Source organism: Coregonus lavaretus, assembly GCF_964263955.1.
Source record: "Coregonus lavaretus genome assembly, chromosome: 23".
NCBI classification, from domain to species: Eukaryota; Metazoa; Chordata; class Actinopteri; order Salmoniformes; family Salmonidae; genus Coregonus; species Coregonus lavaretus.
Genome location: NC_140010.1, coordinates 30,684,000 through 30,706,944, shown reverse-complemented (window position 1 = coordinate 30,706,944; position 22,945 = coordinate 30,684,000). Strand labels below are relative to the sequence as shown.

Here is a 22,945-nt window from a genome sequence, read left to right as displayed (position 1 = left end):
TCCCCTCTCTCCAGATGAAATCCTGCAACTAGTGAGGTCCGGCTGCCCAGCAACCTGCCCGCTCGACCCCCATCCCCTCCTCCCTTCTCCAGACCATCTCTGGAGACCTTCTCCGATTCCTCACTCCCCTTATCAACTCATCCCATCCACTCTGACTTCAAAATGGCCCGAGTCGCTCCCTTCCTCAAGAAACCAACGTCCTCTGACGTCAAAAACTACAGACCAGTATCTCTTCTTTCTTTTCTTTCCAAAACACTTGAGCGTGCTGTCTCTGATCAACTCTCTCACTATCGCTCTCAGAATATTCTTGACCCTAACCAGTCAGGCTTCAAGATGGGTCACTCAACCGAGATTGCTCTTCTCTGTGTCACGGAGGCTCTCTGCACTGGCCGCTCCAAGACCTCTCCATCACGGTTGCCAACTCCACGGTGTCCCCCTCCCAGAGTGCAAAGAACCTTGGCATGACCCTGGACAACATCATGTCGTTCTCTGCAAACATCAAAGCAGTAACTCGCTCCTGCAGATTCATGTGCTATAACATCTGTAGAGTATGACCCTACCTCCCCGCTTGTGCCATCAAACCCCTGCAGCTTATCCAGAACGCTGCAGCCCGCCTGGTGTTCAACCTTGCCAAGTTCTTCCATGTCACCCCGCTCTTCAGGACAATCCACTGGCTTACAGTCGAAGCTCACATCCACTACAAGACCATGGTACTTGCCTTCGGAGCAGCAAGAGGAACTGCCCCTCCTTACCTTGAGACTATGCTCAAACCCTACACCCCAACCATAGCACCCCCTTAGTAGCTCTGACTGCTGATAGCTACTTTATTGAGGCAAAATGTACTTACTATGACTGTGAAATGTGGTTGTCGCACCTAGCTATCTTAAGATGAATTAACTAACTGTAAGTCACTCTGGATAAGAGCGTCTTCTAAATGACTAAAATGTCAAATATAAAAGTTAAAGAAAACATTCACTGAAAATCATTCTAACATCGGTAATGCACCAAATAATTAGACATACACTACCAGTCAAAAGTTTGGACACACCTACTCATTCAAGGGTTTCTCTTTATTTTTACTATTTTTTACATTGTAGAATAATAGTGAAGACATCAAAACTATGAAATAACACATATGGAATCACATAGTAACCAAACAAGTGTTAAACAAATCAAAATATGTTTTATATTTGAGATTCTTCAAATAGCCACCCTTTGCCTTGATGACAGCTTTGCACACACTTGGCATTCTCTCAACCAGCTTCATGAGGTAGTCACCTGGAATGGATTTCAATTAACAGGTGTGCATTCTTAAAAGTTTATTTGTGGAATTTCTTTCCTTCTTAATGTGTTTGAGCCAATCAGTTGTGTTGTGACAAGGTAGGGGGGGGGGGTATACAGAAGAAAGCCCTGTTTGGTAAAAGACCAAGTCCATACTATGGCAAGAACAGTTCAAATAAGCAAAGAGAAACGACAGTCCATCATTACTTTAAGACATGAAGGTCAATCAATACGGAACATTTCAAGAACTTTGAAAGTTTCTTTAAGTGCAGTCGCAAAAACCATCAAGCGCTATGATGAAACCGGCTCTCATGAGGACCACCACAGGAATGAAAGACCCAGAGTTACCTCTGCTGCAGAGGATAAGTTAATTAGAGTTCCCAGCCTCAGAAATTGCAGCCCAAATAAATGCTTCACAGAGTTCAAGTCACAGACACATCTCAACATCAACTGTTCAGAGGAGACTGTGTGAATCAGGCTGCAAAGAAACCACTACTAAAGGACACCAATAAGAAGAAGAGACCTGCTTGGGCCAAGAAACACGAGCAATGGACATTAGACCGGTGGAAATATGTCCTTTGGTCTGGCGTCCAAATTTGAGATTTTTGGTTCCAACCGTTGTGTCTTTGTGAGATGCGTGTTGGTGAACGGATTATCTCCGCATGTGTATTTCCCACCGTAAAGCATGGAGGAGGAGGTGTTATGGTGTGGGGATGCTTTGCTGGTGACACTGTCAGTGATTTATTTAGAATTCAAGGCACACTTAACCAGCATGGCTACCACAACATTCTGCAGCGATACGCCATCCCATCTGGTTTGGGCTTAGTGGGACTATCATTTGTTTTTCAACAGGACAATGACTTATACCTCCAGGCTGTGTAAGGGCTATTTTACCAAGAAGGAGAGTGATGGAGTGCTGCATCAGATGACCTGGCCAACCCAATTGAGATGGTTTGGGATGAGTCGGACAGCAGAGTGAAGGAAAAGCAGCCAACAAGTGCTAAGCATATGTGGGAACTCCTTCAAGACTGTTGGAAAAGCATTCCAGGTGAAGCAGGTTGAGAGAATGCCAAGAGTGTGCAAAGCTGTCATTTACATTTAAGTCATTTAGCAGACACTCTTGTCCAGAGCGACTTACAGTTAGTGAGTGCATACACATTTTTTCCTTTTTTTTCCTTCTTTATACTGGCCCCTCGTGGGAATCGAACCCACAACCCTGGCGTTGCAAGCGCCATGCTCTACCAACTGAGCTACACAGGGTAATCAAGGCAAAGGGTGGCTATTTGAAGAATCTCAAATATAAAATATATTTTGATTTGTTTAACACTTTTTTGGTTGCTACATGATTCTATATGTGTTATTTCATAATGTTGATGTCTTCACTATTATTCAACAATGTAGAAAATAGTAGATAATAAAGAAAAACCCTTGAATGAGTAGGTGTGTCCAAACTTTTGACTAGTACTGTACATAAGATATTATTATAAATCTAAATATCCTCAGTTCAATCAACAATTGTGTATACTTATGTGTAGTTTTATACAGGCAAAGTGTGTCTAGGATTCTCACACTGCCTGGTATGGACCCATCTGTACTGTATTTGATGGCGTGAACAACTGAATGAATGGAGGAGGGGCACAATGTATGGAACATCAACCTATAGACACACAAGTGTAGTAGGCTAGCACGTGTAGGCTACATCAGAATGTAATATACAACTGGAAAGTACTGATTTTTATTTAGTAAACTGTCGATGGAATATTCGCAAATTATAAAGGTGGTACTCTACTTTGATAATAATATATGTTGGTTTCTGATTAATAAGAGTAGAATCACCACCGCTGTCACTGGATTTAAGTGCGCAAGCGCTCCTGAGCTCATGGAAGCTAGGCTACTGTATGTGATTAATTCTCTGCAAGGTCTCTCATCTTTGTGATGCTGACGGTGGTCATTCTCTGAACGGTCTCATCTTTGTGATACTGAAAGTGAGAGTTTTCTATCAAATGCACATATAACATGCATCAATCACATTCCACAACAAGGCTACGTGGTTTTAAGCGACCTATTTGTTAAAAACGGGTTACAACTGCACAAAGGCTCAGAGATTACATAGGTTATGTAATAACGAGCTAATACAGTACTGTGAAAAACAGTCCGTTCTCGCGATGGGTGTATCTTCCATCTTGCCACGTTCGAGCGCTAACGGAAAACGGTAATGTCTAGATGGGATACAGCTTTTGTCAAATTGATGTAAAAAAAAAAAAATGTTTTACATTTTAGCTAACCCTAACCCTTTTCCTAACCGTAACCTAATTATCCTAAACTGCTACGTTAATTATCCTAACCTGCTGTGTAAGTTCTCCTAAAAAAAACTTGAAAAAGAGAAGGAGAGCCGCACACTCTAGGAGCTCAGATGTAATAATTTAATAACATAATAACCAACGTTTCGACAGACAAGCTGTCTTCATCAGGGTAGTTCTCCTAACCTACGAAAAGTCCATTTTGACAAAAGCTGTATCTCTTCTAGACAGAACCACATAAAAGGGGGATAAACGAGGCGGTTCTAACCTGCGGGGGTATCCCAATGAATGTATCCACACGATTGAATAAGACAACCACCTCTGAAAGCGAATTGGACGAGATTTCCCTTTCTCCGCCCACCTTGTCTTCGTAAAGCTCGCACTGGCTGACGGCGCAGTCACTAGAAAGTGGACGAGGTTGCTATGGGCTTCGGGTTATGAGGGCAGATATTTGATTTCCACTGGGCCACCTTTAGTGCAAGAAATTGAGAGTGAAGCTCGTTAATTTTGAATTTCCACATTTCTACTTGAATTCAAGCAACTTCGAATAGCCATGGCCCTGAAGAAAAACGCACGAGGACACAAAATGAAAGGTTCGTAATTTTAGTAGTGGCAGTGGTGCGTGGAACCAACCTTGACTTAGCTGCAGAAGGCCTTTAAAAGTTAATCGGGGGGGCAGTATTGATATTTTCATTTAAGCAATGCAAGTTAGCCTACAACAATACGATAAGCCTATATAACTGGACAAGATGTAGTATAATGTCCACAATATACCAACAAAGTAACCCAGCAATTGTGCCCCTTTTTACGGAGCCATCAAATGTACATTACATTGTGTCGAGTTATAGTAAACAGCACAAGCAGTGTCTCTTTCTATCCAGATTTCAGACGCATTCCCTATTTACGATACATTGCGTAACGGCGGATTTGTTCGATGAAATATTTTTCGTGCAATTCGTCAGGTTGCAAAGAATAGCATAGATTGGCTATAGTATCCTAGACTAGTTAGGACCTGTGTCATATTGTGTTCACTTATGACAATCTGTGTCATTTTACGCAGCGAGACCAATTACATATCCACCTCGTAGACTTCAGCGGAAACGGCATCGGTAGCGTCTATTGTCCCCCCGCCTTTTACTTTTCGTTAATTTCTCCAAGTGCTCACGTGTCAATAATGGGAGAACGTGGGAGGGGTTACACGTGGCTTCTACCGTCACGGTTGCAAACCAGGACCCCTATGGAGACCTTTTAATTATATGGACCCCCTTTTTTCTCATCGCGGACCGCTCCCCAAGTTATCGAGATAATGAATTACATTGGCATGGGTTGAGCTCCCTACTTGAAACTTTAAAAACTAATGGTTGCAGGGAAGACTGCAAAAGGGGGGCGGGGTGCGCTTCACATGTACAAGTCATGCTAAATATTGGGCCCCTTTTCAAAACTCCAGTTGCATTGTGACACGTGGCCTTAGAGCAGTTTACCCGAAGTTCTTGGAGACTTATATCACCTTAGAATGTGTTGCACATAGGTAAGAAGATTGCCACAATCTTCTGTTAATATCAGTGTTTCAGTGCCCCTCATTTTTAGGCTACTTCTATAACTATTTTTGATTCATTAATCTTCTACATAACGTTGCATTTACACCATGTTTTGTTACACTTTCAATAAGATGATAATTATCAGGCATATCGATCATATCAGTGTGAATATTATGCTTCCATCTTTTGAGCTGCAATAAGGGAAAGTTGAGAAGTCATCAAGTAAGCAATTGCAAACTTTCTATCAACTTCAAGTGGTTGCAAATGAGTTGAAGGCACACACTTTGTATGTTACACATGATCAAACAGTGGTTGTAAGAATACAAAGTAATTTGGAACATTATGCACTGTTCTTATCGGAGTATTTCACAACTCAAGGCCCCTCCCCTTACATGTATGTTGAAGTTGTACAGGGGCATATTCATTAGGTGAACTGTTCAGGAAGTTGCAGATAGAAATGTAATGTGTAGAACTGACACTTCACTATTCTACAAGACAGACGCACATTTCTGGTAGTTAACATTGGTTATGTTGCACCCCCCGAACAGGCCTCATACTCACTGCCCAACTTCTAATGACTATGAACTGCCTGCCTATAGCTATAGGGACTCATTGATGCCTCAACGTGAAAGCTATTTTCCAGTTGCGCTTTCAAGATGCTGCATTTATGTAATAAGACGGAAAAAGTATGTGGAAGTCAATTACTGTACTATATGGGCAAAATATAAAAACAGCTGTTCTTTTTGAATCTGCATTCTTTCAACATATTGTTTGTTCATAGGTTTGATTGTCATTGATATTCTACAAAGTTTTTCTATGGACTTGCCATATTTTATTATGTCTTATCATATTATTATTCATAAACAATGCATTTGCTCCCTCCAGCCTCTTCTCACAGCGTCATGGTTTAATTTGACGAAGGCCACAGAACTGGTAAAGGCAACAACTGCTTGCCCTGATGTGTGACCACGTGTGTTTTCTTTGCAGTGTACCCCCCCCCCCCCCCCCCAAACTAAATACTGTTCTTAGTTGGGGAATAATCTTGCATGTGTGGTGTGAGCTTGTTTGTAGGGGATGCTGTTTAGCTTGCCTGTCCTTTGGATTTTGCACTGAGTTGTACAAGAGTTGTAGGACTGGAAATGTTGAATAACTAATGAATGAGGGTTGTGAACATTTCACACATTCTCGTCAGCTATGCTGAATTTGTTTTGTTTTTGCTCTCACTGATCCTTGAGTTCATTTTACTGAATTGATGGCACCGAAGTATATCAATATTTTAATAAGTCAATTGGCCCATTTTATTACTAGAGTCCTTTGTACAGTATAGTATGTGGGCCTGCTGCATCTCAGAGACAGGACCCTGTTTGTTCAGTTTGCACTATGGTTCCGAATGTCTTTGTTCTAAAGACATTAAAGGAGACGAGCATGTCTTTATGGAGAGTCAGTAATGTGGTTTAGAAATTATTTAGGCTAATTGCTTTTAAATTGTGTCTGGCGCTACATTTTACATTTGAGTCATTTAGCAGACGCTCTTATCCAGAGCGACTTACAGTTAGTGAATGCATACATTTTTCATACTGGCCCCCCGTGGGAAACAAACCTTCATTTTAGATTTCAACGGAGCATCATTGTTAATGTCCTGATGTTCCCACATAGTCCATACAATGCTGTTATGTTACTGGTAATGTGAGCAGTATCTCTAAAGGACACTTTGGTTATGAATGGAGGCTGGTGTGCTTGGAGGGAGTATTTAGCAGAATGTTAACCCTGTATCTGGTCTGGAGTCTCTTCAACTCTGCTATCTTTGGACTTGGTGACTTGAGACTGGCCCTTTTAACCAAACCATGACAGTGTATAAAGTAACCAAGTGGTATTAGCTGGGAAACAAAACAGATCATGATTAAATCAAACTGGCCTCGCACCTGCGAAAGGATGACATGCAAAATCCGTAAACACCTGCACAAATGGCTTAGGGGCTTTAAAATGTAGCTCTGTTAGATTAGGGCAGCAACCTTTTTCAGGACTGTCAGTACCCATGTTCCAACGAGGTATGCAAACAGTTTAGACAGTTTGTTGGCATTTATTTTTAGACCCACTTGGTACGCTATTTTCAGTCTCTTGTAATCTTGTGAAAGCTAAGTGTTTGAAAATGTAAGCCTACGGCGAGTAGCAAATACCTTATACAAGACAGAGGCAAATAGTTTTGTTATTGAAAACGAATAGTCAAAAATACAGTGTGTAAGATTCTGGTTTAAAGGGAAGATTGCAGAATTAGGTTGCTGTTAAACATTATGATTTGGTTTCATCCTCGCAACGACACTTTCTGAACAGTTTATTAGGTACACCCATCTAGTACTGGGTCGGACCCCCCTTTGCCTCCAGAACAACCTGAATTCTTCGAGGCATTCTACAAGGTGTCGGAAACATTCCCAAGGGATGTTGGTCCTTGCTGGCGTGATGGCATCATGCAGTTGCTGCAGATTTGACGGCAGTACATACATTCTGCGAACAGCCCATTCCATCTCATCCCAAAGATGCTCTATTAGTTGGAGGTCTGGGGACTGTGCAGGCCATTCAAGTAAACTGAACTCGCTGTCATGTTCCAGACAATGTTTTTCCACTCCTCAATTGTGCAGTGTAGGCGATTGAGTGCCCACTGGAGCCGCTTCTTGTTTTTAGCTGATAGGAGTGGAACCCGGTGTGGTGGTCTGCTGCAATAGCCCATCCGTGACAAGGTTTGATGAGTTGTGCATTCCGAGATGCCGTTCTGCATACCACTGTTGTACTGCGCTGTTATTTGCCTGTTTGAGGCCCGCCTGTTAGCTTGCACAATTCTTGCCATTATCCTTTGACCTCTCTCGTCAACAAGCTACAGTGGGGAGAACAAGTATTTGATACACTGCCGATTTTGCAGGTTTTCCTACTTACAAAGCATGTAGAGGTCTATACTTTTTATCATAGGTACACTTCAACTGTGAGAGACGGAATCTAAAACAAAAATCCAGAAAATTACATTGTATGATTTTTAAGTAATTAATTTGCATTTTATTGCATGACATAAGTATTTGATACATCAGAAAAGCAGAACTTAATATTTGGTACAGAAACCTTTGTTTGCAATTACAGAGATCATACGTTTCCTGTAGGTCTTGACCAGGTTTGCACACACTGCAGCAGGGATTTTGGCCCACTCCTCCATACAGACCTTCTCCAGATCCTTCAGGTTTCGGGGCTGTCGCTGGGCAATACGGACTTTCAGCTCCCTCCAAAGATTTTCTATTGGGTTCAGGTCTGGAGACTGGCTATTTTTGTCTCATCAGACCACATGACCTTCTCCCATTCCTCCTCTGGATCATCCAGATGGTCATTGGCAAACTTCAGACGGGACATGCGCTGGCTTGAGCAGGGGGACCTTGCGTGCGCTGCAGGATTTTAATCCATGACGGCGTAGTGTGTTACTAATGGTTTTCTTTGAGACTGTGGTCCCAGCTCTCTTCAGGTCATTGACCAGATCCTGCTGTGTAATTATGGGCTGATCCCTCACCTTCTTCATGATCATTGATGCCCCACGAGGTGAGATATTGCATGGAGCCCCAGACCGAGGGTGATTGACCGTCATCTTGAACTTCTTCAATTTTCTAATAATTGCGCCAACAGTTGTTGCCTTCTCACCAAGCTGCTTGCCTATTGTCCTGTAACCCATCCCAGCCTTGTGTAGGTCTACAATTTTATCCCTGATGTCCTTACACAGCTCTCTGGTCTTGGCCATTGTGGAGAGGTTGGAGTCTGTTTGATTGAGTGTGTGGACAGGTGTCTTTTATACAGGTAATGAGTTCAAACAGGTGCAGTTAATACAGGTAATGAGTGGAGAACAGGAGGGCTTCGTAAAGAAAAACGAACAGGTCTGTGAGAGCCGGAATTCTTACTGGTTGGTAGTTGATCAAATACTTGTCATGCAATAAAATGCAAATTAATTACTTAAAAATCATACAATGTGATTTTCTGGATTTTTGTGTTAGATTCCGTCTCTCACAGTTGAAGTGTGCCTATGATAAAAATTACAGACCTCTACATGCTTTGTAAGTAGGAAAACCTGCAAAATTGGCAGTGTATCAAATACTTGTTCTCCCCACTGTATTTTCGCCCACAGGACTGCCGCTGACTGGATGTTTTTAGTATGTCGCAACAGTCTCGGTAAACCCTATACACTGTTGTGCATGAAAAGCCCAGACGGCAGCTGTTTCTGAGATACTGGATCTGGCGTGCCTGGCACTGACGATCATACCACGCTCAAAGTCGCTTAGGTCACTTGTTTTGCCCATTCTAACGTTCAATATAACAGTAACTGAATGCCTCGACGTCTGTCTGCCTGCTTTATATAGCAAGCAACAGCCACGTGACTCACTGTCTGTAGGAGCGATCCATTTTCGTGAACGGGGTGGTGTACCTAAGAAACAGGCCGGTGAGTGTAAAAGTCACAATACGACATATCACTGTACATTTGTATTTTGGGCGACATTTAGATTGTATCAGAATTTGACCGAAGTCATGTCAGAAAATTGTTTGGGAAAGTGACATCAAGAGAGGAACCCACAAGTGAATACACAGCAGAAGTGAAGCCACTGTCCATATTTGTTTTAGAAAAAATATTTTGGCACTGAATAAAGCCAACTTATCATCTGCCAATATCCTGTTATTTCTTTATTCTGTATCAGAAAAAAATATTTATCACTTATACAGTACGCAGGCTTTTAGCATGGCCCCTTTTACACTAGGGCTGGGAGATTTATATAGAATCAGTTCGAATTTATGTTTTTGCACAATATTCCAAATGCCTTGTTTTGCAAGAATAAGGTTTTTCTTTCTCTGTTTTTTATGAGCATTTGTCTGCTTGTTCTCATGTTGTCTTTTTGCTGTTCACCTTCCCATTTACACCAGAGATCTGTATGTAATGAGGAGATGCTAGGGCTTGGCGGTATACTATTTTTTACGATATTCAGTGCCTTTGGAAAGTATTCAGACCCCACATTTTGTTACGTTACAGCCTTATTTTAAAATAGATTAAATTGTTTTTTTCGCTCATCAATCTACACACAATACCCCATAATGACAAAGCAAAAACAGGTTTTTAGAAATGTTTGCAAATGTATAAAATAAACGGAAATATGACATTTACATAAGTATTCAGACCCCTTACTCCGTACTTTGTTGAAGCACCTTTGGCAGCGATTAAAGCCTCAAGTCTTCTTGGGTATGACGGCATACCTGTATTTGGGGAGTTTCTCCCATTCTTCTCTGTAGATCCTCTCAAGCTCTGTCAGGATGGATAGGGAACGTCGCTGCACAGCTATTTTCAGGTCTCTCCAGAGATGTTCGATCCGGTTCAAGTCCGGGCTTTGGCTGGGCCACTCAAGGACATTCAGAGACTTGTCCCAAGGCCACTCCTTACACAGCCTGGAGGTGTGTTGGGTCATTGTCCCGTTGAAAAACAAATGATAGTCCCACTAAGCCCAAACCAGATGGGATGGTGTATCGCTGCAGAATGCTGTGGTAGCCATGCTGGTTAAGTGTGCCTTGAATTCTAAATGATTCACTGACAGTGTCACCAGCAAAGCACCCCCACACCATAACACCTCCTCCTCCATGCTTTACAGTGGGAAATACACATGCAGAGATCATCCGTTCACCAACATCGCTTCTCACAAAGACACGGCGGTTGGAACCAAAAATCTCAAATTTGGACTCAAGACCAAAGGACACATTTCCACCGGTCTAATGTCCATTGCTCGTGTTTCTTGGCCCAAGCAAGTCTCTTCTTCTTATTGGTGTCCTTTAGTAGTGGTTTCTTTGCAGAAATTCAACCATGAAGGCCTGATTCACGCAGTCTCTTCTGAACAGTTGATGTTAAGATGTGTCTGTGACTTGAACTCTGAAGCATTTATTTGGGCTGCAATTTCTGAGGCTGGTAACTCTAATGAATTTATCCTCTGCAGCAGAGGTAACTCTGGGTCTTCCATTTCAGTGGCGGTCCTCATGAGAGCCAGTTTAATAATAGCGCTTGATGGTTTTTGCGACTGCACTTTAAGAAACTTTCAAAGTTCTTGAAATGTTCCGTATTGATTGACCTTCATGTCTTAAAGTAATGATGGACTGTCGTTTCTCTTTGCTTATTTGAGCTGTTCTTGCCATAATATGGACTTGGTCTTTTACCAAATAGGGCTTTCTTCTGTATACCACCCTTACCTTGTCACCACACAACTGATTGGCTCAAACGCATTAAGGAAAGAAATTCCACAAATTCACTTTTAAGAAGGCACACCTGTTAATTGAAATGCATTCCAGGTGACTACCTCATGAAGCTGGTTGAGAGAATGCCAAGAGTGTGCAAAGCTGTCATCAAGGCAAAGGGTGGCTATTTGAAGAATCTCAAATATAAAATATATTTTGATTTGTTTAACACTTTTTTGGTTACTTTATGATTCCATATGTGTTATTTCATAGTTTTGATGTCTTCACTATTATTCTACAATGTAAAAAATAGTAGAAAAAAAAGAAGAAGAAAAAACATGAATTAGGTGTGTCAACTTATTGCTGAATGGGCCTCCCGAGTGGCGCAGAGGCGTCAACACAGACCAGGGTTCGTTCCCAGGCTGTGTCACAACCGGCCGTGATTGGGAGTCACATAGGGCGGCGCACAATTGGCACAGCGCATTCCGGGTTTGGCTCATCGCATTCTAGCGACTCCTTGTGGGGAGCCGGGCGCCTGCAGGCTGACCTCTGTCGTCAGTTGAACGGTGTTTCCTCCGACACATTGGTGCGGCTGGCTTCCGGGTTAAGCGGGCGGGTGTTAAGAAGCGCGGTTTGGCGGGTCATGTTTTGGAGGACGCATGACTCGACCTTCCCCTCCCAAGCCCGTTGGGTAGTTTCGATGAGACAAAATCGAAATTGGGGAGAGAAAGGGGGTAAAATACCAACAAAAAAAGATTATTGCTGACTGTTTAAAGTACCTTTTTAATTGTACAACAAAGCTTATTTAGAGAAAATGAAGATATACAGTGGGGAGAACAAGTATTTGATACACTGCCGATTTTTGCAGGTTTTCCTACTTACAAAGCATGTAGAGGTCTGTAATTTTTATCATAGGTACACTTAAACTGTGAGAGACGGAATCTAACACAAAAATCCAGAAAATCACATTGTATGATTTTTAAATAATTAATTTGCATTTTATTGCATGACATAAGTATTTGATCAACTACCAACCAGTAAAAATTCCGGCTCTCACAGACCTGTTAGTTTTTCTTTAAGAAGCCCTCCTGTTCTCCACTCATTACCTGTATTAACTGCACCTGTTTGAACTTGTTACCTGTATAAAAGACACCTGTCCACACACTCAATCAAACAGACTCCAACCTCTCCACAATGGCCAAGACCAGAGAGCTGTGTAAGGACATCAGGGATAAAATTGTAGACCTGCACAAGGCTGGGATGGGCTACAGGACAATAGGCAAGCAGCTTGGTGAGAAGGCAACAACTGTTGGCGCAATTATTAGAAAATTGAAGAAGTTCAAGATGACGGTCAATCACCCTCGGTCTGGGGCTCCATGCAATATCTCACCTCGTGGGGCATCAATGATCATGAGGAAGGTGAGGGATCAGCCCATAATTACACGGCAGGACCTGGTCAATGACCTGAAGAGAGCTGGGACCACAGTCTCAAAGAAAACCATTAGTAACACACTACGCCGTCATGGATTAAAATCCTGCAGCGCACGCAAGATCCCCCTGCTCAAGCCAGCGCATGTCCAGGCCCGTCTGAAGTTTGCCAATGACCATCTGGATGATCCAGAGGAGGAATGGGAGAAGGTCATGTGGTCTGATGAGACAAAAATATAGCTTTTTGGTCTAAACTCCACTCGCCGTGTTTGGAGGAAGAAGAAGGATGAGTACAATCCCAAGAACACCATCCCAACCGTGAAGCATGGAGGTGGAAACATCATTCTTTGGGGATGCTTTTCTGCAAAGGGGACAGGACGACTGCACCGTATTGAGGGGAGGATGGGATGGGGCCATGTATTGCGAGATCTTGGCCAACAACCTCCTTCCCTCAGTAAGAGCATTGAAGATGGGTCGTGGCTGGGTCTTCCAGCATGACAACGACCCGAAACACACAGCCAGGGCAACTAAGGAGTGAGTAAGAAGCATCTCAAGGTCCTGGAGTGGCCTAGCCAGTCTCCGGACCCGAACCCAATAGAAAATCTTTGGAGGGAGCTGAAAGTCCGTATTGCCCAGCGACAGCCCCGAAACCTGAAGGATCTGGAGAAGGTTTGTATGGAGGAGTGGGCCAAATCCCTGCTGCAGTGTGTGCAAACCTGGTCAAGACCTACAGGAAACGTATGATCTCTGTAATTGCAAACAAAGGTTTCTGTACCAAATATTACGTTCTGCTTTTCTGATGTATCAAATACTTATGTCATGCAATAAAATGCAAATTAATTACTTAAAAATCATACAATGTGATTTTCTGGATTTTTGTTTTAGATTCCATCTCTCACAGTTAAATTGTACCTATGATAAAAATTACAGACCTCTACATGCTTTGTAAGTAGGAAAACCTGCAAAATCGGCAGTGTATCAAATACTTGTTCTCCCCACTGTATATATATAACATTTATTTTACCCCCTTTTTCTCCCACATTATTGTGATATCCAATTGGTAGTTAAAATCTTGTCTCATCGCTGCAACTCCCCTACGGACTCGGTAGAGGCGAAGGTCGAGAGCCATGCGTCCTCCGAAACACGACCCTGCCAAGCTGCACTGCTTCTTGACACACTGCTCGCACCAGTGTGTCAGAGGAAACACCGTCCAACTGACGACTGATGTCAGCTTGCAGGGGCCCGGCCCGCCACAAGGAGTCGCTAGAGCACGATGAGACAAGGAAATCCTGGCCGGCAAAACCTTCCCCCTAATCCGGACGACGCTGGGCCAATTGTGCGCTGCCCCATTGGTCTCCCGGGCACGGCCGGCTGTGACACAGCCTGGGATCAAACCCGAGGCTGTAGTGGCGCCTTAGACCGCTGCGTCACTCGGGAGGCCTGAATGAGCAACATTTAACACATTGGCAATAACCCAACTCCTTCCCCAAAACTCACACTTCTTTGCAGCAGATTGTCCTTTACCTATGTCAGACAGGTGATGTACGTTTGTGAATGACGTCCCTCAATCCTGAGTGTGCAGAGTAGTTTTGAAATGCCTCTACTCTCTCTGAGAGCCTGCTTAAACCGCCCATGTAGGGCTAATGAGTATCCCCCTGGCAGCCAAGCAAAGTCACTGAAAGTCTGCCAGGATTTGCATGGGCTGTGGCCTGTAGCCTTTAAATCCCTCTCCCTCAGCCCGCTCCACCACACGGTAGTGTGTGAATGAGTGTCAGCCAGTTCACTTAGTAAAGATCTCAACTTCTCTGCCTGCTGCTGTTCTATTGTTACTGCGATGGAAGGTAATAACAACAGCCATTTTTTATGACCCTTTGAGTCCCTGGGGTTCTGTCCCGAGGGATGCTGGGTAATGTCACGTTGGTATGGCATTAACACCGCCTCTCCATATGAATGCCTGAATGTCTTTAGAGCGGACAGCTCTAAAAATAGCCCTATTTGCTGATTCAGGTCCCGTATCGGGTTCCGGCTGAGTTTGCCTGGAACTAAAAGAGGAGGGCAGCTGTTGCAAAGGGGTTTGGGGAAAGGATAAGGGAGATGAGACTCACTGAAGCTTTTCCCATTCGGACGGGTCAGGGACGGACTGTACAGATGGAAGTGCCGATAGTCGAGCCTATCCCGGTGTTGGAACCCGCGGTGGTAGTCGAACCGACAGAAGGTAGATGGAACGATGTCGCCAGATAACAACCTTCTCCGGAATGAGGGATTACTTCTATAGACGTTGATTCGACCCGTGAAATGTTCCTTTTTTGGTGATGGTGGAGAAACCATTGTTATTATGAGGGGGTGCACATCTGGGGTTGATACTTTGCCTTTTGTTGTACTCAACTGAGGGACGATGTAGAGAAGGACACAGCTCTGTGGATAAGGTCATAGGGTTGGGCCTAGTGTTTGGGTTGGTTTTGGTGCAGATGTGGAACCACTTTATTGAACTTTTTAGAAAGAAACCTCAAACTGTAGTGTGTAGATGGGTTTGCATGAAAGTGAAGTTGAATGTCCAATTGGTGCCATCAGTCAGTCAATCAATGCAATTGGAAATTTGTTCAGGGCTATACATATGCACTCACTAACTGTAAGTCGCTCTGGATAAGAGCGTCTGCTAAATGACGTAAATGTAAAAAAATATATATAACTGTCATTGACATAAGCAGGTGCTTTGTGTGTATATGGTGTCCAGTAAGCATTTCACTGTTAGCCTACACCTGTTTACGAAGCATGTGATGAATAACATTTGATTTGATCTGTATGTGTGAATGGTTTGACCAAGCTTGAGGGTAGCGGACTCTGCACCTGTTCATTCTTCCACTGCCATCTCTTCGAATATACTGTTATTTTTACCCATATAGTGCTCTGTGTTCAGTGTCAACAGCAACCAGAATAATTACTCCACTGCTTTTGTATTTTTACCTCTGAGGACAATACTGAATTATAATTCAGTTACTTGAAAGGCCTATTTTCAGGCCTCTTGAGGTTTGAAATGTGGCATTCTTAGGTTTTCATGCTATTTCTAGGCAACATTTTATCTACCTTTTTTTTGTTTTGTAAGTGGCAAAAATGTGGTCAGTGGCTTATGAGATTTCTCCATTCTTACCCATTTAACTTCCCATTTTATATCTCTGACTGCAAGAAAAAAAAAAATGCTTAAGTCATGAGTATTATGGCAAGATATATCTTTGCCGTCAGCTTCTTTTAACCACAAAAGCTTTCTGATTTCTGGAACATTTAGGCCTAGGCCTGTATTTTGACACTCTTACAACTCAAATGGAACACACTGCATTTGTGTGTAGCTTATGTATACACATGCCTTTATCCTGTACAATATTTGTTTTAGGTCTGACTCTCTGACTTCTCTCTCTCCCACCCACCATTACAGAAGCCAAAGCACAGCTGGCCAGTAAGAATGGCAAGAAGCCTGAGGGAGCAGGGGGAAGCTCCTTCTTCACCTGGTTCATGGTGCTGGCCCTCCTGGGTGTCTGGACCTCTGTGGCCGTCGTCTACTTCGACCTGGTCGACTACCAAGGCGTCATCGGTAAGTGACACCTTAAATACACACACACACACACACACACACACTGAGGTTGTAATAATATTGTGACAATGATAATGCGCTTTTAGTGTAAGAGCTGTTTGAAAAGACTGGCAGAATATTTTTGGGACATCACCAGGCGGTATGAGTTAATAGACCAATAACAAAGAGTTTGCCCACCTCTGCAAATAACAGCTAGTTTTCAGGTTACATATCCCTCCCAATTAGGCTCTCCCAATAAGGCCCCTCCCTCAGGCCACTCCCTCAGGCCACTCCCAGACAGTACTAGCAAAAGTCTTGCTTGAGAAATTGCTTTTTGACCATTTTAATTGAAAGCAATCACAGTAAGGTACTTAATTCTAACCCAGAAATGATTTGATATTGAGATAAAAACAGCTGCATTGGACCTTTTAACAGGAAACACAACTGCTACTGCAGCAAGGCTACATGTCTTGCTAGCTACAGCATTCTGTCACAGTCAGTTGATAAAACCTTCAGCCTTCGCCACAATCATGAATACCATTGAGGAATAACCCAAAGTGATACTGAGTGCTTTGATGCATTTTATCATTGAACTTTCAACTTCTCAACCTTGACGTAGTTTTATCTTTGGTGCATGTGTGCCATTGCTCAGTGAGGGGATCTGAATATGCCTGTTCACTAATTATGTTTTGGATCTCAAATTGATGCTTAATTAATAATTTATTAATCTTGTAAATATTGTAATTTCTCCAATGTTAATTTTTTTGTCTGGTCTTAATCTTGCATGCAGCCAAGGCAAAGGACTTGCACATTAACCTCTCTGAGACACTGCAAGGTATGATATTTGCGCCCATGATCATGCCCCCAAATAATAATGTGTCAACCATGAGACTCACCAACCCTCCTGTCCAAATTGAAATAATCAATTTATTTCCCATACACTTTCCTTATTTCCTAATCACTTGCTTTCGACTAAATTCTTATTGCATGTAGAGATAACATTTAAAAGTTGCATTAGTATTTTATGACCCCGTCATAGAAGAGATTTTTTTTAATAGTCACACTGTATTTTTGAATAATTAATACCAATCAAATAAGTTTGATATAATGCAATGTAAATGAACAAATGTTGGCAAAATAATATTTTGAATCATCCCTTCCTTGCTCATATTTATTAAAATAAGACATAGTTAATAACGTTATTTTACGTTCCGGGCATTTTTTTTACGTCCCACCAACGCGCCTGTGCCAAAGCCCTCACTCTGTCACTCTAACTTATTCCAGTGTCTGCCTGCCAGCTGAAAATCTTTGCATGTGCAACTTGCCCCTCCCCCTCTGAAGCTTAGGCTACTGTAACCTACTGACGTTACAAGCGTGATTCAGAAATTGGGGAGATTTTTAATTAGAGAAGAATGGATTAACTTTTTCAGTGCTAGTTATGGATACTATAGAATCACATTTCACGTTGGATTTATTAACTACTAAAAGTTAAGAATTGTTTTTAATTCTGCACTAACAAGCTTGTTAGCTAACTAGCTCTGGTCCAACTCTCAGAATTTCAAAGACATTAAAAGTTCCTCCATAGAAGCCGTTCCTCTGTAGGTATAATTCAGTGGGCCTAATTCCGATAATGCATGTCATAAGATGCCCAGCGCTTCAAGCAAAGCCTCCTCCTCCACCCACTCTCGCTCTCTCCCCGCAAAATTTCAGTCGCATCTCGCGCCCTACACTTGGTTGTCTATTGCGCATTGTAAACAACTATTGCCTAGGCAGCCTATAGCGTCCAGGCTACAACGACTAGGCCTATAGCTTGCACGCTCCATAGCAAACTCCTGTATCCACATTGATTAGTGAAGTAACTTATTAAAAATAAAAAATAAATGTAAAAATGTAATTTAATGTCAAGCTAATGTAAATTTTTGTTCAGGACTTTATTTTTTTATTTTGCCAGTCGGAACAGTTGAACGGAACAAACAAAATAATGGTTAGTTTCAGAATGAAACGATTGAAAAATAATTTTGGTTCCAACCCCTGGTTGTTATTTGTACCTCATCATTAAAACATTTTAAATATTGAAATGCTAACATGTTACTATAAGGCTAATCTCTCATGTGCAGATTCTGCGCGTAGACTCAAGGTATTCTCGGATCCCGAAATTGAGATCTGAACCGACTTGGATCCGTGAAATTCCTATCCAACACTGACAGGAACCAGTTATTTTCTTTTGAAAGTCCGTATCCGATTCGGAGCCGAGGTAGACCAGATCCTATCCAAAATATGTCAGATGAATCGGATCCAAATTGGGTCGGGTCTGTATCGTACCCCAATGGATCTGAAATATAAAAAATGCTGCTTTATTGCTGCGCAAGCCTTGTCTGGCGTTAAGGTTTCACATGCATTTCCTGTTGAAGGCCTATTTAAAATAATTGAGTAGTGGTCTACACTACAGCTTATAATTTTGATAAATGACATCCCTAATTTAGAATGTTGACACGAAGAAGGGAAGCGTGTGTTTGGTGAAGGCTCACTAGTAGGCACATCTCTCTTCAGAATGCGCTCTGTCTCCCGCTAATTCGTGCGCATTCATTGTTTAATTTTGTCAATTCTTGGCCCTATGTTAATGTTTGTAATTTTTTTGCTTGAGCACGCATAGAAACGCCTGGCCTGTATACCAATTACCCCACTGAAGACATTCTTTAAAAAAGTATACTCTGCCATAAGACTTTATATGGGCAAATAAAACTCAGAATAAAAAGGAACGTTTTAAATCTCCCTAAATCTGAGGGTGGTTTTAATTGTACCCAAGGCTTTTACTTTTGACATATTGTTAAATGCACTAAATAGGAATTATTGAAGATGCGCATGCTCACCCCCAGAATCCAGTGTCTATTTTCAAAGAACATTAACAACTTCATAGTTAAGAAACACTATAAAAATATGGAAGAAAATGAAACAGATTCTACAAGAACCAATATCACTCCCAAAAAACACAACCCTATGGAACAATCCTTGGAAACTGTAAATTACTTGGTAATGGGAAATAAGTTCATTTCCATGACACAATTAAAAAGTAATTTTGGACTGGCCAATGTAGATATTTTCAAATACATGCAACTTAAAAGTTTAATATCACAATTTCGATTTGTAATATTTTGGACATCAGAGCAATCTTGAGGGAATCCTATTAGTCAGAAAATGATATTCATATGATAGGGAAGATACAAAACCTTGCAGAGTCTATCCAACTGACAACCTCTTAGAATTTTTTTTAAACTATTGGAACCAAGACTTAAAAATAACTGATATTGGCACAAGATGCAAAGAATGTTGGGGGGGGGGGGGCAGCAGAGTTTCCTTTTGCGAGGGTGGAGACTTCGTTTTTGCCGGAGCTCTCAATTTCTAACACATATAGAGCCAGAAGTTAATCACGCAGCTGACCAAATTATGCAAGATTTTATGTCTGGTTAACCAAGATTTTATGTTTTATTAGTTTCAAAAACAAAAAAAGGGGGGGGGGGGGGGGGGTTACTATAATGCTAATGTGATTTACCAGAAACGCTAATATGATCATTAAAAAAAAATACTAAACGGTAATATTGCTTATCATAGAAATTAAGAGCAATACTTCTGGAAATGCAGAAATTAACAGTAATGATTATCCTAAATCATCATCCAAGAACGATAGCAATTAACATATTGTTTTGTTATTATAACCTAAATGCTAGTAACCCCCATCCTAAGCAATTCCATTGCGTAGGGTATACCCACCCACATTTCACCGTACATACCCAACCCCCATTGACCCGTGGCTAAAGACTAACTCCGGTTACTTTACTAGGTAAACTTTCGTCCTATGATGCCGATGGAGATGGTGACTTCGATGTGGAGGATGCTAAAGTACTGCTAGGCAAGTTCATCGATTTGAACTGGATTGTTATTTATTGACGTGTGTTTGTGTGATTACATAACTGATTTGGGTTTCTTTTGCATGACTGACTTTGGTTTAACTGATCTCTGCCACAAGAGACTATTTTAGTCAATTCTACCAAACTGGACAATTAATCAACAAGGTCTGCATGTGCATGGTGTGAAAAGGTGTTTAGGGTTCGATTCCATACTGACTATTGCGTTTCAGGCCCACACCACTGACATGGCATGCAGTTATCACAAGTCCTGGTAGACATGCACCACAATTGGCACAGGGCCAAACTGCTGCATACTTTAAGAATTACTCAGTCATAACAAGGACTTCTGTGTTCTCTCATCTCTAAGTCGCTTGTTAAATGATTTTAAAGTTGCTAATTTCTTTCTAATCAAAAGGGAAGAACCGACTTCAGGAGTGTTTGCTCCAATGAGTTGGTTCCATGTTCTGGTACTCGGTCTACTCTGCTGCTGTCTGCCATAAAGACTACTGCTCTGCTTTGTCACCCAGACCACTGCCTGTCTGGCACAGCTGTGGTCCCCCTGCTGCTAGTGATAGATTTTATAGAGGCCCTCTGCATGCCCACCCCCCTCTAGGCTATGCTATTGCTTTTCTCTCCTCTCTTTAGTCTCTAACTCTGCTTCATGCTACCTTAGACCTGCATAGTTTCCCTCGCTGCCTGACCTCGCTTAAAACTTTCCTCCCTTTTTCCCTGCTCCACCTTTTTCTCTTTCTTTTTCTTCCTCCCTCCCTATCTCTCTTTCCTTGTTTTCCCCTCTGTTTGCGTAGGCCTGACCAAAGATGGCAGTCAGGAAAGCTCGGACTCCCTCGAGGAGGTCCTGGATATGTTAGCAGAGGAGGGCTCCGATTGGTTTCAAGGCTTCTTCACCTTCCTCTATGGCCTCATAAACCCGTTTGAGGATGAGGAGGAAGCGGCGGAGGAGGAAAGTGCTGGCACTTCTCAGACTGACGGGGTTCAGGGAAAGAGTTGTGTGATCTTAGGCCTCCACAACCAGTAACCAGTAGCCATATCCCCCATGGCATGTGGTCCCAAGTCGACTTATTGCTCCTTTAGACTTGTTTCCCATTGCTTGAGGAGCGTTTGCTGAAAAACCCTCTGTAAAATCACCATTCTCTGGCAGAATACTTTGAAGGGTTAAGTCATGTAGAAGTTGACCCCTCAAGTCTTTTTTGAAGATCTCCTATGGTGGGATGAAGACTATGCCTTCAGGATTTTTGGAGCACTTTTAAATGCCAGGCTGAAAAATGCTTTTCTATGATATGTGCATTTCCACTTAACAGACTGCTTGCAATACCCAGCAGACTAGCAACTTATGCAATGAACAGCTGCACTTGGACAACAGATTGGTTCTCTTTTTTACAACCACAGTACTTCATACCCTAGGGTCCTAACCAGCACATATAGGGTGAATGCACCAATTTGTAAGTCGCTCTGGATAAGAGCGTCTGCTAAATGACGTAAATGTAAATATATTCATCCACTTAGCAGGAATTATATTTGTACTTTTTTACTTGAGTTTCTCCTTTCGTCTAAGTAGTTACTTTCTTGAAAGTATTGTTGAAGATTTTTTTTTTTACTTTATCAGTGAAGCATTCCCTCATTAACTTATTTATTTTTCTGTTGTCCATATTAGGATTACTATTAATGTTCTGTGTTTGTTGGTTTTTGAACGTATTCAGGTCAGCTATTTGTCCCCATCTTTCCATAATTTTTGTCTTCGTCATCCATTCGTTAAACACAATAAAAACGTGTTTTCCAGATTATTTATTGGTTAAGGCTTATGTGTTTTTTGTGAATATTCTTTTTTTCCTTGCATGGTAAAGCGTCGATTTTTCACCCCAAAAAAAAGACTGCACATAAGCTTAGAAATATTTAGAGACCGGCTTGCTGGAGGACTTATTGCACAGGTGTTAATCATTTCTCGTTAGCTGTCCACTTTTGTTAAAGCCAACCCCTTGAGAAACTAGCTTTCGACTGTTCCTTAAACCAACTTTCTAGATGTCCTAGGACAGGGTAATGAAATATGATGTTGCATACTTAGCCCGAGGTGGCTTTGGAAAAACGTGCTCCCTGATATGGAGGATTCCATGTATTTTGAGTCTGACTATATGAGTTCAAGTACTTTTACCGAATTCCACACTCCATGGTAAGCTAGAGGAAGGCCCTCAAAATTGTCAAAGACTCCAGCCACCCTAGTCATAGACTGTTCTCTCTGCTACCGCACGGCAAGCGGTACCGGAGTGCCAAGTCTAGGTCCAAAAGACTTCTCAACAGCTTCTACCCCCAAGCCATAAGACTCCTGAACAGCTAATCATGGCTACCCTAACTATTTGCACTGCCCCCCACCCCATCTTTTTACGCTGCTGCTACTCTGTTAATTATTTTTGCATAGTCACTTTAACTCTACCCACATGTACATATTACTTCAACTACCTCAACTAGCCGGTGCCCCCGCACATTGACTCTGCACCGGTACCCCACTGTATATATAGCCTCCCTACTGTTATTTTATTTTACTTCTGCTCTTTTTTTCCCAACACTTTTTTGTTGTTGTTTTATTTTACTTTTTTTATTAAAAATGTCTGCACCTGTTGTATTCGGCGCATGTGGCCAATACATTTTGATTTGATTTGAACACCAGATATCTGAAATGGGTCAGTG

General features: G+C 42.0%; 1 protein-coding gene across 7 annotated transcripts in view; it reads left to right on the top strand.

Moving 5' to 3' along the window:
* Positions 1 to 3,981: 3,981 nt before the first annotated feature.
* LOC311150826 (uncharacterized protein) overlaps positions 3,982 to 22,945 on the top strand; it is a 32,570-nt gene continuing 13,606 nt past the window's right edge. For 5 of the 7 annotated variants that reach the window (XR_014615142.1, XR_014615143.1, XM_084188370.1 and 2 more), the window contains exons 1-4: positions 4,001 to 4,174; positions 16,206 to 16,361; positions 17,131 to 17,175; positions 20,179 to 20,247. Coding sequence is in view for 5 of the 7 variants with exons in the window: in XM_084188370.1 (XP_084044496.1) it covers positions 4,135 to 4,174; positions 16,206 to 16,361; positions 17,131 to 17,175; positions 20,179 to 20,247 (310 nt within the window). In the remaining 2 variants the exon portion in view is untranslated. Of the gene's footprint in view, positions 4,175 to 16,205; positions 16,362 to 17,130; positions 17,176 to 20,178; positions 20,248 to 22,945 lie in introns of all 7 variants that reach the window. The other 2 variants (XM_084188371.1, XM_084188372.1) reach the window with 2 other exon arrangements.